The 19,412-nt window shown below is 37.6% G+C and overlaps 1 protein-coding gene across 2 annotated transcripts; it reads right to left on the reverse strand.

Moving 5' to 3' along the window:
• Window positions 1-14,149: 14,149 nt before the first annotated feature.
• LOC129923274 (uncharacterized) lies at window positions 14,150-19,215 on the reverse strand. Of its 2 annotated transcripts, XR_008775191.1 has the most exons (5): window positions 18,996-19,215; window positions 16,755-16,845; window positions 15,866-15,929; window positions 14,637-14,717; window positions 14,150-14,514 (listed from the first exon to the last, which is right to left on the reverse strand). XR_008775191.1 is itself a non-coding variant. In XM_056013542.1 (3 exons), the coding sequence occupies exons 2-3, from the start codon at window positions 14,658-14,660 to the stop codon at window positions 14,215-14,217; spliced, it is 324 nt and encodes a 107-aa protein (XP_055869517.1). In that variant the 5' UTR covers window positions 14,661-14,717; window positions 14,814-14,862; the 3' UTR covers window positions 14,151-14,214. The 2 variants fall into 2 exon arrangements, 1 of the variants encoding a protein (XP_055869517.1); XM_056013542.1 differs by lacking the exons at window positions 15,866-15,929; window positions 16,755-16,845; window positions 18,996-19,215 and adding an exon at window positions 14,814-14,862 and having other exon boundaries at window positions 14,151-14,514.
• Between the last annotated feature and the right edge of the window lie 197 nt (window positions 19,216-19,412).

The following is a 19,412-nucleotide window of genomic DNA, read 5'->3' on the forward strand; positions in this document are numbered from 1 at the left end:
AAAACATCAATAGTATGATAGTTTGTTAGTCGGAAGAAATTGGTCCGTTCTGCCGTAAAAAGGAGGTAGACCATAGAATCGCGTTGGTCAAGAAGCATTAAATTGTTTTATTCAAAAGAACCTAGTGAATCAGTGGCGTAGCTAGGGTGGGGGGAGGGGAGGTCCACATTTTAAACACCCCAGGGCCTACCACTGGAGGGATCCTCCAAATGAGAGCCCGAAATTTGTTTTTAGATTAAATATTATTATTATAGCTTTTATATAGCGCTACTTTCATGCTTATAGCATGCTCAGAGCGCTTTGGTCCAATCTCATTTGTGGACCAGTGAGGGGAGGGGGTATCTAGGAGTTGGTTTTCCGTGCTGCCTTTAGGCGCTCAGTAAACACAACTCATCCCGAGTCGGGTGTCGAACCGCGAGCCCCCTTCTAGGTAGCCAAGCCAAGCCAAGTTCAAGCGTACTTGGCCTCTCGACCACGCTTCCCATTATCTCATATCATGATGTCAAATGTCAAAATTAAGGAGCTGCCAGGGCTCCCAAACCCTAGATACGCCAATGTTGTGAATCAATCTTGTCGCTTAGATAGAAAAGTTCTATTTAGAAGATGAAACGACGTAGCTTAAATTGATATTTTAATTTTTAAATTTTTTTTTTACATTTTAATAATAGCGCTTTTACTCAGATATAATTATAAGGCTTCTCTTCGAGTCCGAAGATTAGTGGGGAATGCAGTATTTCCCGTGGATAAGCAGCCCCAGATGTGACCTACATATTTTGCCACATCTAGCGTAGGCTTAACCGTTGTCCACTGGTGTTCGATTTAGATTTTCTTTTCGCCGTCTACATCTGTCCTCGGCAGTGGATTTTCGTTTGGTCTCAAATGTGTATCCCGTAAAACACAATTCAAATGCAACCATTTTTGAGTTTGTTTTTCCAAGAATGGCGCCTTTTTATTTCCTCTTTGTAAGCAGTAACGTCTAGGACATTTGTACCGACACAAAATATAACAAGGCCAAAATAAATATATACAACTAGATTACTTTAGTAGATGTGTATTTTTGGGAATAGACAGACAGACAGAAAGATAGATAGATAGATAGATAGATAGACAGACAGACAGACAGACAGACAGATAGATAGATAGATAGATAGATAGATAGATAGATAGATAGATAGATAGATAGATAGATAGATAGATAGATAGATAGATAGATAGATAGATTTGTTTATGTTTGCTTTTGCCAAGATATAATCTTACCCACTTTTAGGTAGCCAAGCGCTTTAACATCCGGTCGCCATGCCTCGATATGTAGATCTAGATTTAGTTTATTTGTGCATGAATTAGTAGACAGATGTCAAACCTATACCTTGGAATAATGCAGAGTTTCTTTTTTTTTCCACAGCAAATTGGTTTACTAACTTTTTATTGGTAGACCAGACGCTATGCTGTCACAAAAATTTGAACTAAAGGATTTATCCAACAGTCATACCAACTTAACGGCCATGCGTGACAGCAGGAGTGGATGTCATGTTAATATGCATGACTAAATGCATAACGCGCAGGACGTAATCATCTTCTTTTTTGAAGTAACGTCTGTATTATATAAGATAAGAAGATAAGAATGCCTTGGATGGGTTCGTCTTTCTGATGCTGTCTGCTGCTGTAGCTGTAGGGGTGGGTGTCATCGTCCATTTCGCAGGAGGCAACAGAGAAGTGGTCTATAGGTGTCATCCTGAGACCATCCTAGGTGGACAGATCTCAGAGTACTTGAAACTTATCAGTCAAGGGCATAGAGAAATATGAAAGAAGATTTTCTAAATTATGTTTTGATATGTAAACTTTATTTAAGATAAGATAAGATACGATACAACATAAGAGAATGGACGGACCTGCCATTGAAAGAAGTTCTAACTAAGGCAAAAGATAGAGAGGAATGGAGAAAGACGTCGACGACGGTCCATTAGACTTAGGGATAGATAAAGTTAAAGATAATATAATGTTTATTAATATAATCAAATGGAAATTTAGTTTGACTATAATTGAACACCTCAGCGTAACTACTGTAATGATAACTGTATAGATGCAAGTACAAACAACATTCACGCACGAAAGAATTACACACTCACAAACAGGCTCTATGAGTTCTACTTCTTTGTACTTCTCAAAGACGACAGCTCCTAATACAAGTATTTCAAGCAGATATTATCTGATAATTTATACTGATGGCTAGGAATATATTTATTTCAAAACATTTTTTTTTTGAGGACACATTTATTCATATATTAAGAAACAAACATTAATAGCAGAATTGTTTGAATGGGCGCGGTGGCTGAGTGATTAAGCGCCTGGCTTCCGAACGTGTGGTTCTGAGTTCCAATCTCGGCGAAGACAGAGATTTTCAGTTTCAGGATGTTTGTCCATTCAACTATAATGGGTACCTGACTGTAGTTGGAGAAAGTAAAAACGGTTTATCATTGTGCTGGCCACATGACACCATGCTCATGTTAGAGACAGATGACATTAACATCATCCGCCCCATAGATCTTGTGCTGGCCACATGACACCATGCTCATGTTAGAGACAGATGACATTAACATCATCCGCCCCATAGATCTTGTGCTGGCCACATGACACCATGCTCATGTTAGAGACAGATGACATTAACATCATCCGCCACATAGATCTTGTGCTGGCCACATAACACCATGCTCATGTTAGAGACAGATGACATTAACATCATCCGCCCCATAGATCTTGTGCTGGCCACATGACACCATGCTCATGTTAGAGAGAGATGACATTAACATCATCCGCCCCATAGATCTTGTGCTGGCCACATGACACCATGCTCATGTTAGAGACAGATGACATTAACATCATCCGCCCCATAGATCTTGTGCTGGTCACATGACACCATGCTCATGTTAGAGACAGATGACATTAACATCATCCGCCCCATAGATCTTGTGCTGGCCACATGACACCCTGCTCATGTTAGACACAGATGACATTAACATCATCCGCCCCATAGATATTGTGCTGGCCACATGACACCATGCTCATGTTAGAGACAGATGACATTAACATCATCCGTCACATAGATCTTGTGCTGGCCACATAACACCATGCTCATGTTAGAGACAGATGACATTAACATCATCCGCCCCATAGATCTTGTGCTGGCCACATGACACCATGCTCATGTTAGAGACAGATGACATTAACATCATCCGCCCCATAGATCTTGTGCTGGCCACATGACACCATGCTCATGTTAGAGACAGATGACATTAACATCATCCGCCCCATAGATCTTGTGCTGGCCACATGACACCATGCTCATGTTAGAGACAGATGACATTAACATCATCCGCCCCATAGATCTTGTGCTGGCCACATGACACCATGCTCATGTTAGAGAGAGATGACATTAACATCATCCGCCCCATAGATCTTGTGCTGGCCACATGACATCATGCTCATGTTAGAGAGAGATGACATTAACATCATCCGCCCCATAGATCTTGTGCTGGCCACATGACACCATGCTCATGTTAGAGAGAGATGACATTAACATCATCCGCCCCATAGATCTTGTGCTGGCCACATGACACCCTGCTCATGTTAGAGACAGATGACATTAACATCATCCGCCCCATAGATCTTGTGCTGGCCACATGACACCTTGCTCATGTTAGAGACAGATGACATTAACATCATCCGCCCCATAGATCTTGTGCTGGCCACATGACACCATGCTCATGCTAGAGACAGATGACATTAACATCATCCGCCCCATAGATCTTGTGCTGGCCACATGACACCCTGCTCATGTTAGACACAGATGACATCCGCCCCATAGATCTTGTGCTGGCCACATGACACCATGCTCATGTTAGACACAGATGACATTAACATCATCCGCCACATAGATCTTGTGCTGGCCACATGACACCATGCTCATGTTAGAGACAGATGACATTAACATCATCCGCCACATAGATCTTGTGCTGGCCACATAACACCATGCTCATGTTAGAGACAGATGACATTAACATCATCCGCCCCATAGATCTTGTGCTGGCCACATGACACCCTGCTCATGTTAGAGACAGATGACATTAACATCATCCGCCCCATAGATCTTGTGCTGGCCACATGACACCATGCTCATGTTAGAGACAGATGACATTAACATCATCCGTCACATAGATCTTGTGCTGGCCACATAACACCATGCTCATGTTAGAGACAGATGACATTAACATCATCCGCCCCATAGATCTTGTGCTGGCCACATGACACCATGCTCATGTTAGAGACAGATGACATTAACATCATCCGCCCCATAGATCTTGTGCTGGCCACATGACACCATGCTCATGTTAGAGACAGATGACATTAACATCATCCGCCCCATAGATCTTGTGCTGGCCACATGACACCCTGCTCATGTTAGACACAGATGACATCCGCCCCATAGATCTTGTGCTGGCCACATGACACCATGCTCATGTTAGACACAGATGACATTAACATCATCCGCCCCATAGATCTTGTGCTGGCCACATGACACCATGCTCAAGTTAGAGACAGATGACATTAACATCATCCGCCCCATAGATCTTGTGCTGGCCACATGACACCCTGCTCATGTTAGAGAGAGATGACATTAACATCATCCGCCCCATAGATCTTGTGCTGGCCACATGATACCCTGCTCATGTTAGAGAGAGATGACATTAACATCATCCGCCCCATAGATCTTGTGCTGGCCACATGACACCATGCTCATGTTAGAGACAGATGACATTAACATCATCCGCCCCATAGATCTTGTGCTGGCCACATGACACCATGCTCATGTTAGAGACAGATGACATCCGCCCCATAGATCTTGTGCTGGCCACATGACACCATGCTCAAGTTAGAGACAGATGACATCCGCCCCATAGATCTTGTGCTGGCCACATGACACCATGCTCATGCTAGAGACAGATGACATTAACATCATCCGCCCCATAGATCTTGTGCTGGCCACATGACACCATGCTCATGTTAGAGAGAGATGACATTAACATCATCCGCCCCATAGATCTTGTGCTGGCCACATGACACCCTGCTCATGTTAGAGAGAGATGACATTAACATCATCCGCCCCATAGATCTTGTGCTGGCCACATGACACCCTGCTCATGTTAGAGAGAGATGACATTAACATCATCCGCCCCATAGATCTTGTGCTGGCCACATGACACCATGCTCATGTTAGAGAGAGATGACATTAACATCATCCGCCCCATAGATCTTGTGCTGGCCACATGACACCATGCTCATGTTAGAGACAGATGACATTAACATCATCCGCCCCATAGATCTTGTGCTGACCACATGACACCCTGCTCATGTTAGAGACAGATGACATCCGCCCCATAGATCTTGTGCTGGCCACATGACACCCTGCTCATGTTAGAGACAGATGACATCCGCCCCATAGATCTTGTGCTGGCCACATGACACCCTGCTCAAGTTAGAGACAGATGACATCTGCCCCATAGATCTTGTGCTGGCCACATGACACCATGGTCATGTTAGAGACAGATGACATTAACATCATCTGCCCCATAGATCGCAAGATCTGAAAGGAAAAACGTATTGTTTAAACACGAAACACAATAATAAGATAAGAGAATCACTCACACACGCTGAGTGCTTTTGTTTTTTGCTAAAGTCTTCTTCTCTTTGTTTACGTCTGTCATTGGACATTTCCATAAAAAGGCGATAAAACTATATGCGGCTATCTTTGGTGTATCCGGTGTATAAAAACTAAGGACGCATTGATACGGTTGTTTTATTGAAAGGTTAGGCCTAAATGATTTGTTTTTACACACTGTAGCACTTTAGAGTTGAATTTTCGAAGCTCGTCCCTTGATAGCACTAAATAAGTCGATTAGAGAGGACAGAAGGCTCAAAAGTAAAGTAGCAATCATACATAAAACACTGAACCATAATCTTCAAATACAAAAAACAAAATTTAATAAAATACTCTGAAAGACACAAAGATAAAGGCACATTCCTCGTCCCATATGCTAGGACAAATTTGTACAAATACTCCTTCTTCCCTAGTGCTATTAGAGCATGGAATGGGTTGCCTGAGCTAGCCAGGAAAACCAGTGACTTGGCAGAATTTAAGTCATTGGTTAATATGCATGACTAAATGCATGACGCGTAGGACGTAATCATCTTCTTTTTTTGAAGTAACGTCTGTATTATATAAGATAAGATAAGGGAGAAAGTCTTTTTTTTTTTTTTAAATCCAATTATGAAATACAAACCTTATCTAAGGGAAAGAATTCCACCTTGCAAGCATATCTCTCGTTAATGTAAAAATTATTTTCCTTATGCGATATCAAACAAAATAATTAATTACCTATATTCAAATGACTAATTGTTTAATTTTGTTTTTGATTTATTTTTTATTAGCTACAATAAATAATGGTTTCAATTTTCAACTTGATTCGAGAACGGGCGAGGTAGAAATAACATGTTCAATAACCTAAGGGGACGAAATTCTGCATATTTAGCCGTATCTGTGACTTCTGATGGAATTAATTTCTCTTGTTAGTTTCAAGCAAAATAATTATTTACAAGTAATTAATAAACTAATCGGATTATGTTGTTTGTTTTTTTTTTAGCTGATTCGTGTCTTGTCTTTGCCAAAGAATAATCGTGCAAAGTTTCAACTTGTTCCGAGAATGGATGCTGGAGAAACAAGGGGCACAAACTTTTTACCAGACAGACAGATGGACAGACAATGTAAGTTGATATACGCTTTGTAAATATGGCAACTGACTAGTGTATTAAAGGAGATTTGATACGAAGATCAACTGTCACGCATTGAGCTATTGTTAAAATTATAACTCAATTCTTTTTACTTATCTTATAAATTACTGACGTTATTTCATTAAGAAATATAATTACGTCTAAATAGCCAAGTATGTTAATCAAAGACTAAAAATTCCTATAAGTTGTTGGTTTTCCTAGCTGATTTAGACAACCCAATACATGCACTAAAAGCACCGAAAAGATGGAGCACTTGTACGAATTTGTCCTAGCATATGAAATAAGAAATGTGTCTATGTCTTTGTTTCTGGGTTTTGTGTTTCTCTGTATTTTCACCTTGTGTCATAGATGTTCTCCTGAATTGTCTGAATTTAGTAATATTTTTTAGTAGGGTACCTCTAATCAAGTGTGAATATTCGTTTGTTATAAATGGTTACAAGGAGGGTTGCCTGGTGGTGCGGTATGTGCGTTCGGTCGTCTCGATGTTCCTCGGTTCAAACCCTGCCCGCTGCCATCCCCCGTCTCCCTGAGGGATGTTTGGACTAGGAAGTAAATCATCTTCAACATCCAAAACAAGTAAAACAATTTACAAACAAACATTTTACAAACAAACATTTTACAAACAAACATTTTACAGACAATTTAGAAACAAACATTTTACAAATAATTATTTTACAGTCATTTTACAAACAAACATTTTACAAACAAACATATTACAAACAAAAATTTTACAAACAAGCATTTTACAAACAAGCATTTTACAAACAAACATTTTAGAAACATTTTTAGAAACAAACATTTTAGAAACAAACATTTTAGAAACAAACATTTTAATAACAAACATTTAACAAACAAACATTTTACAAATCTCAAGGCTCAATTTTGCCTCAGTTTCTTTTCTTATTCTTTTGTGAGCAACAGTGAATTCATTGTTAGTGTCACTGGCGTAGCTAGGAATCTGCCGTTCTTTGGGGGCCCTGGAGTTACTTCTTTGGTGGCCCCTGCATTTTGAGTAATATTTAATAATTAGTGTAAAAAAACAAACCCACTCATTTAGGGGCCACGGACATGTGGCCCCACCCTAGCTACGCCTCTGGTTATTGTTTAGTTTATCGTGAAAATCACCATTTGCTATTACAGCAGAAGATTATAAGCCATCGCAACTAACCGTGTCGAAAGAAAGCCTTGGTGAGATCCACAAAGGCAGCATATATATTTAAGTTCCGCTCTCTGCATTTTCTTGTAACTGTCGCAAAACAAGTATCCAAAAATACCGGCTCTAAAGTCACATTGGTTCTTGTCAGGGTGAGGGTTGCTGGGCATAACTCTAGTGTGTAGTGACGTGCTGAGATCTCTTCTTGCCTCGTAATTATGAAACCTTTGCTTTGGCCACTTCAGCCATCGCGTAGCATTACTGTGTACTAAGTCTATGACACACTTACATGTAAATATATATAACGTAACTCCACAGATGCAGACGAGGAAAGTTTAATCGTAAAAAAATGGGTTAGTCGGTCAAGCAAAACTCATGCAAAACTCATGCAAAGAGCTTTCATGCTACTGATTGAAGTGTGATGCCTCTATAGTTGGAGCAGTTAGACTTGTCACTCCTTTTGTATATGAGAATTGCAGTTTCAAGTTTCTCAAATGGTGAATCATTGAGCTCCTCTCCTATAGCTTTTTTTTTTTTTGGAATATTTACCACGGATCCCTCCGATACAAACCATTTGTCACCAAATAGCAAGCCATAGTGTTCTGTCCAGCAATTTTGTGTATCCGTCTTGCTAGTTAAAAGAGTGGAATCATCGGAAGATTTTAGCGGCGACGTAGTATGGTTACAGTCTGGTAAGATGAGAGCTATAGGCACATAGAAGCGACTCGTGGAAAGAGCGTGTGTCACCAGTGTTAGCATAAACCAGGATAGTTCAACTTTAAGCCACCATTTACTTCTATGCCCGGACCTTTGACTGCGGAGTGTTACAAGAAGCTTTATAGAGAGATCTGGCTGCATTGTCATTATTGTTTGTAAGAACAGAACAATAGCAGTTGTGCTTTTTCCTTAGCAGTTCTTGAATTTCTTTCTTGTTCTCCTCACACCAGTCTCTATTGGGTTAGGCTGACACGTCACGTGGTAACGTTTTTAGCTGGCTCTAGCTACTAACTGGATCATCTTCCCTAGGGCTTTCTGTGATCAACCTCTAGTATCCCCCTTAATTTCTCTTGTATTTTTGTCATCCTTGAGAATGTGTTGCGTTCATATGCGCTGCCCATTGTAGCCATTCGACAATAAGCAGTAATGTGCATATACTTGGGATGTTTCGTAGCACGCTTCACGGGCAAAAATAAGCGATTGAATCTCGTTTTTTTAAAAATATATATGATTCATCCCTTTATAAAAAAAGACTTAATTACATCTATTCTTAGGTTTCAAATTATCATTCTTCCCTAGTTCTATTAGAGCATGGAATGGGTTGCCTGAGCCAGCCAGGAAAACCAGTGACTTGGTAGAATTTAAGTCATTGGTTAACAATCATGACTAAATGCATGACGCGTAGGACGTAGGACGTAGGACGTAATCATCTCTTTTTTTTTGAAGTAAGGTCTGCATTATATAAGATAAGTAAAATCCGAAGTAGATGGTTAAATTTGGTTGTTGTGCTGGCCACATGACATCCTCGTTAATTAGCTATCAGCCATAGAAGCAGATTACTTTTAAATCATTTATATCCCATAAATCGCAAGGTCTGAAAAGGTGTCAATATATTGATATTACATTTAAATACGTAAAATTAGATCTATGAGATCTTATGAAATGTGCATAGCTATTGTTATTGTTGCAATTGACTTTCAAAAAACTATAAATAATTTTAACTCCCGTTTATTTTTTATAAAACGAATGATGACAAAAATGACAAAATAAATAAATTAGCGTTTGTCTTATATTATTCTATAAAAGAGAGGTTACTTCAAAAGAGAAGATAATTAGATCTACGTCCGGAAGCTCAAAATTGGAACCAGTGAAATCTGCCCATGTGGAGTATCACCAGAAAATGCCGACCACGTCCTCCAAAACTGCTCTCTTTACCAAGAGGCCCGTATAAGTCATTGGCCCCAAATCACCCCAATAGAAAGGAAACTATATGGAGCTGATTTGGAAACCACTGCGCAGTTCATTTCATGTATTGGTCTACTCATCTGAACACTCCAACATAATGAGAACGAAGAAGAAGATCTACGTCCAACGTGTTTAATGTGCCATTCTAGTCATACGTGTTAATAAGTGACTTAAACTCTGCTAATTCGTTGGTTTTCTTGCTTATTCAGGCAACCCATTTCATTCTCTAATGGCACTACTTTACTCCACTAAAAAAAAAATTAAGTCCATCTGGAATAACCTGCCCAGTGTGCAGCTGAATATTCCGGGCTAACATAGGTTTCAACAGCCACACGAGGAAGCACAAAACCCCAGTGCAACGCCCCCAGACACCTGGATGACAAAAGTGGTCATCATGGAACAACGATGGACAAACTATATGATATATGATTTAGATCTCTTGTAAGGCCAACTAAGCGAAGGAATGCACTCGCAAGGTGGTCAAAGAAAGCGCTTCAGGGACACCCTCAAAGCTTCTCTGAAGGCGTTCAGCATAGACCAAGGCACCTGGGAGACAGAGGCACATGACAGAGCATCATGGCGTCGCGCTGTGAAAACTGGCGCACAGGTGGCTGAGGAAAAAAGAACAATGCTGGCAGAAGAAAAACGCCAGAAAAGAAAAGCAAGGCCCACGACACTAGCTCCAGCTGGAATAACCTGTCCAGTGTGCGGCCGAACATTCCGGGCTCACATAGGTCTCTCCAGCCACATGAGGAGGCATAAAACCCCAGTGCAAAGCCCTCAGCCCCCTGGATGACAAAGTGGTCATCATCGAACCACGATGGACGAACTATATATATATATGATTTAGATCTAGTCGACATAACGCCATAACTTAATTTTTCGTTTTATTCAAGTCCTTTTTATAAGTAGCATAAAGTTTTTCTTTTCTTCTTCAAATAAAATTGTTATTTAATGAGACCTTAATCCTAATTATACCTAGACAGCGCATATAATTTAATTTATATATCTTATTTTAGTATTTAATACGTACAAATAAAAATAAATAAATAAAATCAGCTGTCGTTGACGCGAAAAATTAAATTATAAACAATTACACCTCTCAACGATTTTCTTTACATGATTGATCCCTTTCCAAATAATTCTTTAATCGTCTCTTTTCAAAAAGATCACTGATTAGTCTAGGTCTAGTTAGTAAACTAAGATCCACCATGACAGTCTAATAACTAGGGGTATTCGATGGGAAGTTTTACCCAAATTACTGAGCCACGGTTGTGGCCACTGATGTTGTGGACTACCTATAATATTCTAAGAATACGTTTTTTAATTGAATTCTAGACTAGACTTACGTCTAACTTACAGTGATGCCTTCAAACTTTAATCAGATTACACTAGACTACAGACATTATACTCAATATAAATATACTGATACTCAGTGATAGTGATAGTATGTGAGAAAACTGTCTAAGATCAGACAGTATGATAATGAGTATGGAGACAGACTGTGCAATGCTCAGAATGCTGGTAAGACCCTTACTAATACTAATAGCAAAAGGACTGAGCCAGCCCTATTAATCCAGATGCCAGATTATAAATAATTCATGAATATGGAGGTAAATAATTAACAAAATAATTTTTCTTTCAAATCTAGCCATGATTAATGATAATGTTTTAAAAGGTCTCCGGTTCGAATCCCAGTAAAGGCTGGGATTTTGGATTTCAGATCTTTAGGTCATTCCACCCTTTGGGTTGGAAGACATGAAGCGACAGTTTCTGCGTACTAAGCTGATCCGCCATTTTGTTTGTAAGTTTACATTAGTAGCCTTACTCTGGCTATACTGACCATAGTAAATCTAGATGTAATACAATTGGGTTTAAGTTTCCAAAACACAATCTCTACTTTGACCTTTTTAGTGCATTAATTTAAACAAAATGCCTAGCTACTGCTGCATAAAAGGGTGCTAAAAAAACTCATATACGTCAATAAACAAGAAAGGAATGAGATTTTTTAGCATTCCTAGACGACCTAGGCCTAGAACTTGGCTAGGCTCTAGGGATGAAGAGATTACTTCAAAAAGAGATTACTTCGAAAAGACTTGGCTGTTGTCCTGGGGAGGTTTGGACTACGAAGGAACTTCCAAAATGTAAAACATTTTACAGTACAATTTAGTGGATTTAATTATAATAAGATAAAGATAGATCTATATTAACTAGATGATACAATAGTTTGTCCATCATGGCTGAGGGCTTTACACTGGGGTTTAGTGCTTCCTCATGTGACTGGTGAAACCTATGTCCACCTATGTTAGTCTGGAATGCTAGTTATACTATATTCTAGTATAAAGACTAGATTTTATATCACTATGCTCCAACAATAGTGTATCACTTACTCCTATGGCTAAAGTCAAAAGTAAATGCTACAGATCTAGATTATATATCTTAACATATAGGATTTATAGGTAAATCTTCTCAGGCTACATTTAGTAGATCTACTGATCTAAATAGTAATTTAAAAAAACAACAATAAAGTAACATGTAGGTCAAATACAAGTTGTAAGTTAGAAATCTAATCAAGATTCGTATCTAGAAGGTTTTTTCATGGTCTAGATCTAAGACTTAAAACTGTATCTAGAATCTAGAGCTAGATCTAATAATTAATACAAGTCTAGATTATAAACATGCATCTAGATCGTGATAGTATTATAAATAGCCTGTAATTGGTCTAGATCTAGTATAGAGCTTGAGTCAATATAAATAGATTCTACATAATAGTATACTCTAAACATACATACTAGATCCACACACATAGATTGTGACATAGTACTCGACTCTCAAGCTCTAGCTAGATTGACTAGAATCTTTCAATCTAGATTAGATTTAGATTTAACTTTTTAGAAATGATTTCCACAGGGGATGGGAATGTGCAGGGTTTAAACTCAGAACCATCTGTAAGTCTGAACAGTCCATTGCGCAAAATGCATGACCAGGCAGACATCTTTATTTGAATTAATAACTAAGATACTTTATAAAAAAAAAAAATAGTTCTTGGCATCCATTGTTATTCAAACAGTTACATAGAACAGGTATTGATCTAGAAATAAAATGTTTTTTTTAATAAACAAGTTAACTTTAAAGACCTTACGATCTATAAGGCAGATGATGTAAAGGTCACCTGTTTCTGTGGACTAGGTTAACGAGGATGTCTTGTCCAGCACAATGACCAACCACCTTACTTTTCCCCAACTAATGTCAAATACCATTTAAATCTGGTTGGACTTAGAGGTATCCCAAAATTCAAATTACCAGTCTTCAACGAGATTGGTCGTACCAGGTTCCACTAAGGGTCTCTTGAATGAATAGATCTACAATTTTCATACTAATAGATAAAATAATAATAATTAATATATATATATATATATATATATAATTTAAGACTAAGACTAAGACTGCTTTATTGATCCTTACGGAAATTTGTTGTGATTACAAGGACTCGTTTCTCATATAAAGACAACACAACAGAAAAATACACATAAATACAACAGACAACATAAAGAGTTCATTCGGCGACTACACACAGGTATCTTGGTGCATTTAATTTAACTACTATAATTATGAATGTACAAAAAATATATTTTTTAACACACATTAATTCAAATATTCTAGGTAAACCTGCCTATGTATTAGCTGATATGTTCAAAATTCATCCCACAACTGCATCTAAGATATTCATATACTGTTTTGGATGTTATGTATGTCAACATGTCCGATTTGATTTTCTGGCCCAATAAGGAGAGTCTCAGGCCCAAAGAAATTATTAGTACTTATGGCAGGAAGGTGACAGTAATAAATGACTGTTTTGAAATTTTCATTGAAAGACCTAGCAGCATTAAAGCACAGGCACAAACCTATTCTTCCTGTAAAAAAATATTTGTAAAATGTTTTACATGTTTCGGATGTTCCTTCAGAGTTGAAGATAGTTTACTTCCTAGTCCAAACCTCCCGCAGGACGACGGGGGATGGGAGCGGGTAGGGTTTAACCCTCGACCGTCGATAAATCCAAACAACAGTCCAGCGCGCAAACCGCACGACCAGGCAGCCATCATATAAGCACAACATAGTAAAATATCTGATTGGAATAACAACTCAAGGTGTTGTCTCATTACTTTCAATAAATGAATTAAAAATATTTATACTAAGCTTTATAGTTTCTTTGGATTTAATAGCCTGTACATTTTTATTTTTAGAAGTGATGTTGTTCACAAGAGAATCAAATTTAACTTTTTGTTTTTTAATGAGGTGATGTCAATCTCAGAAACCTTAGTTGGCAAAACTTTTTTAAGCTCTGATGGATTTATCCAGTAAGATGACAACCTGTAACTAACTGTCTTACTCTCTTTTAGTCTGGTGTTGGCTTCCAGCATAAATAAAGTGGCTGCCACATGAGTGCAGGACTCTCCAAGTCCAACTGTACAAGAACAGTGGGCTGATAGAATAATACCATCTCGACTTATCCAGGGCTGCAGTACCTTTTCTGCTAACCACTGAGAGTGAAGAACCTAATGAAAAGAAAAAAAAATAATTAAAAATACCTGTTCATATCAAGACATTGGTCTCATATACATGCAAATACAATGAATATCAAGATATTTAGTATAATATAACAATATTTATTACTTACCTTTGCTAGTGGTTTAAAAGCCATAATATCTTGAACCCAACCATCTAGGAACTGGTTGTAAGCTGCTAAACTCTTGTAAGCCTGTAGACATTTTCAAAAATAAAAATAGCGATAACATTTTAGTAATAAATGTAGAGCTCTTGTATAATGAAAAGAAAAAAAAATAATAAAAAATACCTGTTCATATCAAGACATTGGTTGGACTTCGAAGCGTCCTAAAAATATAGAAATTAAAAACCTAAGTCTACACCAAAAATTCAATCGAGACTAGTCAAGTGCTTCAGCCGCAACAACCAAAAGGTTTGGGCTAAGGTGTAATTAGCTTCAAATTTTAAGGAGCATTTGAAAGTTGTAAAAGAAACACAGAACTAGTATCAGATCTAGGACCATTAGATTTATCAAGTTACTAGACCCGATGAGCCTAGTCCTTGAATAAACTTTAAAAAGTCTTCAGGCCTAGACTTAGATCTAAACTGGATAGTAAAGTTTTCTTTGGTTTAGAAGTTAGATCTGATCTAGATAATACTAGTATCTAATAATAAGTAACTATTATCTGTAACCATAGTCCATATATATATTTATAAGTTATCTCTAATCTAATAAATTATAATACTAATATGTAATATATATATATATATATATATATATATATATATATATATATATATGAAAACCTTCCAGATACCCCTCCTCTCCGGTCCACCAATGAGATTGATTGGACCATAGCGCTCTGAGCATGCTATAAGCATGAAAGTAGCGCTATATAAAAGCTAAATTTATTTATCTTATCAAGTGACCTAGAAGTGAAGACTAGATCTAGCTAAATCTATTGGATAAAGATTAAGTCTCATATGCTTAAAATATGCAGCAACAGAGATATGTAGATTTTAGATGTTATCTAGATCTATTCTATAGAGTCTAGATGAGATCTAGAATGACCTACTAAGTATTATGTAGGCTAGACTCTAGATCTAGTCACACTCTAATCTGAGACATCATTCAGATTTTGTATATAATATATAATAGATCTATATAGCCATAGATCTAGATCTAGAATACTAGACCTTGAAGGCTTGAGTAAAGAGTAGATCTCTATCACAATCTATATGAATGTTGTATATATGTCTAGATATGCTAACTTAAATAGCTAGAATATAGATCTAGAATCTAGTCTAGATTAGTAGATCTAGATCTAATCTAGGTCTAACAATAAAATTGATTCGGAATACCTTGAATTCATCCTTTGTGATTGTGTAGGCACTTTCAGTAGAACAAGATTATAAGTGAAGAGATCTGGATAACACAAGGAGGGCAGCAAATCATTTTCTTTATTATGATGGCTTGCTTTCAAAGTGTAAGGATCAATATTATTTATTTCTGTAATTTCCTGACTATATCTTTCTTTGCTCGACTTATCCATGGTAAGTGCCTAAAAGCGTGTGTTGACTGTGCATAGAAACCAGATTTTTACCAACAATATGTGTGCAGTGCCATGATCACATGACTATGTCTACCAAGCTAAAGGTACCTGATGTGATGGGGAAGGTAAAGGCGGGTGGTTGTTGTGCTGACAACCTCATTAACCATGGGCCACAGAAACAGATGACCTTTACATCCTCAGCCCCATAGATTGTAAGGTCTGAAAGGGGAACATTACTTTGATTTACTTTAGTGGAAAAAAAAGTTTCTTCTTCCATTTTTTATTCATTAAACACTGTTTTCTTGTGTTCTTTTCACTCAAAGAACTATAGGACTACTTTTAGCCTAATCAATTTGATGGAGTCGTGGTGGCTGAGTGGTAAAGCTCTTGGCTTCCATGCTGGGGGTTCCAGCTATGAATTCTGGTGAAAACTGGGATTTCTAATTTCTGGATGTTTGGGCGCCTCTGAGTCCACCCAGCTCTAATGGGTACCTGACATTGGTTGGGGAAAAGTAAAGGTGATTGGTCGTTGTGCTGGCCACATCACATGACACCCTCGTAAATCATAGGCCACAGATACAGATGACCTTAACATCATCTGCCCTATAGACCACAAGGTCTGAAAGGAGAACTTTTACTTTTTTAATCTGTTTGATATAGTTATATTCAAACTCATTTATGCTTTCACTCATACTAACCTTTATAGATTTATGATTGCCCAATCCATGGTTCAACAAATTTAAAGATCTTACATGGCAGTATGATTAAAATGACAGTCTTTAAAGTCAACTAAAAAAAAAGTAAAATTGAAAAAGATATAAAATGGAAATATTAATTGGGAGCAAATCACAACATTTTGAAATAGAAATGTACCAGCTACATCATGCTAGATGCAATGGATACCAAGTCACAACATTTTGAAATAGAAATGTACCAGCTACATCATGCTAGATGCAGTGGATACCAAGTCACAACATTTTGAAATAGAAAAGTACCAGCTACATTACGGTAGATGCAGTGGATACCAAGTCACAACATTTTGAAATAGAAATGTACCAGCTACATCATGCTAGATGCAGTGGATACCAAGTCACAACATTTTGAAATAGAAATGTACCAGCTACATCATGCTAGATGCAGTGGATACCAAGTCACAACATTTTGAAATAGAAATGTACCAGCTACAATACACTAGATGCAGTGGATACCAAATCACAAAATTTTGAAATAGAAATGTACCAGCTACAACACGCTAGATGCAGTAGATACCAAATCACAACATTTTGAAATAGAAATGTACCAGCTACAACACACTAGATGCAGTGGATACCAAATCACAACATTTTGAAATAGAAATGTACCAGCTACAACTCGCTAGATGCAGTGGATACCAAATCACAACATTTTGAAATAGAAATGTACCAGTTACAACACGCTAGATGCAGTAGATACCAAATCACAACATTTTGAAATAGAAATGTACCAGCTACAACTCGCTAGATGCAGTGGATACCAAATCACAACATTTTGAAATAGAAATGTACCAGCTACAACACACTAGATGCAGTGGATACCAAATCACATCAGTGTAACTGGCAACTCAGATGTAGACTTCTTGGACAACCAGGGAAGGCTAACACCAACCACCTAGCAGGCTGTGAGCTTCCATAAGCAAATTACATTTTGAAAAAGAAATGTACCAGCTACATCACTCTAGAACACAGTGCTACATCATATGATTCAGCAGTCAATTCTACAGAAAATTGTCAAAGTAAAAAAGTAAAACAAAAACCTAACTCCAAACAATAAAAACAACAACCTTCAAAGCAATGGAAGAGATCATTTTTTCCCTGGTTTCTCTGGACAAAATAAGAGAAATAATAATCCTTAATCAGTTTACTAAAATGAAAACCTAAGAGAGCTACCCACTCAAAACTTAAACCCACAAGTCTGGCACTCAAAACTAACTGAAAAGACCTCATTTCATACAAGAATCTCAAAGAAACACCACTTATAAAATATAATTTATGAATCAGGTAAACAGTGCAATGACTCTCTCCCCTGGGACCTAAGCTCTCTTTCTGCTGTAAGAGACAGTATTGAAAACATAACCAAAAAATCTTATCACAATCAGAAAGATCTCAAGAAAATGGTGAATATTTTTCTACAAATCTAATAAACCAATAACTAGTGGGTCAATTATACAGATGAATCATCTTAAGAATCCACCAGTAACAGAGGAGCTGTCTTATTCAATAAATGGCTCAATTGAGAAAGATTAGAAAATTTAATTGCCACTGGCGATCTCTCATGCACACTTTCTAATGAATAAACATTTCTTTCTAATGTTTAAAAAAATCTGATGCCTCCTCTATCAAAAAGGTCAGGACAGCTCTTATAAATCTCAACAATAATAGCAAGAAAACTGTTCTCCAATGGATCCCAGCACACTTTCAAATAGAGGAGAAGAAAAATCTGACACTGCCCAAATGGGAGAATAACTAAGCAGTCTTAAATTCCATGGGAGGTGCAGTGGCTAAGTGGTAAAGCACTTGGCTACTGAACCAGGGTGCAGGGTTTGAATCCTGCTGAAGACTGGGGTTTTTAATTTTGGGATCTTTGGGCACCTCTTGAATCCACCCAGCTCTAGTGGGTACCTGACATTAGTTAGGGAAAAGTAGAGGTGGTTGGACACATGACACCCTCGTTAACCATAGGCCACAGAAACAGATGCCCTTTACATCATCTGCCCTATAGACCACAAGGTCTGAAAGGGGTACTTTACTTTTTCTTTTCTTAAATTCCACTATATCCAGAAGAGAATAGAAAAAGAAAAAAAGAGTAGTATAAACCAAAAATATAACAGTTGTCACTCAAACATCAGGATTAAGGATGCATGTTACATTCTATCAGGACACAGTCAATGAACTATTTTTCACCTTTGAACAGGGCACAACATAATGAGGCAACACTTATTCTGAATGTTGAAACTAGTGAAAAGAACATGTGGCCTTGTTTTATCATGAGGCCCATACAAAATACTGGCCCCCAACAGTCCTTTAGAATAAAGATTGTATGGAAAGCTGCCTGATCTGAAAATAATGGAGTTCATCTTCGATAAATATATATATATATATATCTGAACCCTACAATTTATAATGAGAACACAGAGAAAAAAAAAACACAAACAGTATGTAATATTTAAGTTAAACTTTTGTCACACAGTCTCATATTTGTTTATATTGACTTTAATATTCACATTTATTCAAATAAAATAGCTGTATATTTTATACATTTATCCTTAAAATGTGGTGCAGTATTGGTCACTAGTTCAAATGTTTGATGTGTTTAAGGCT

This window comes from Biomphalaria glabrata, chromosome 16 (assembly GCF_947242115.1).
Source record: "Biomphalaria glabrata chromosome 16, xgBioGlab47.1, whole genome shotgun sequence".
Taxonomy (NCBI): Eukaryota; Metazoa; Mollusca; class Gastropoda; family Planorbidae; genus Biomphalaria; species Biomphalaria glabrata.

Coding starts and splice junctions, on each gene's coding strand:
- LOC129923274 (XM_056013542.1), bottom strand. CDS start 14,660: ATGGCTTTTAAACCACTAGCAAAG. Junction 14,515..14,636: donor CTTTTAAACCACTAGCAAAG/GTAAGTAATAAA, acceptor TCTTTTCATTAG/GTTCTTCACTCTCAGTGGTT.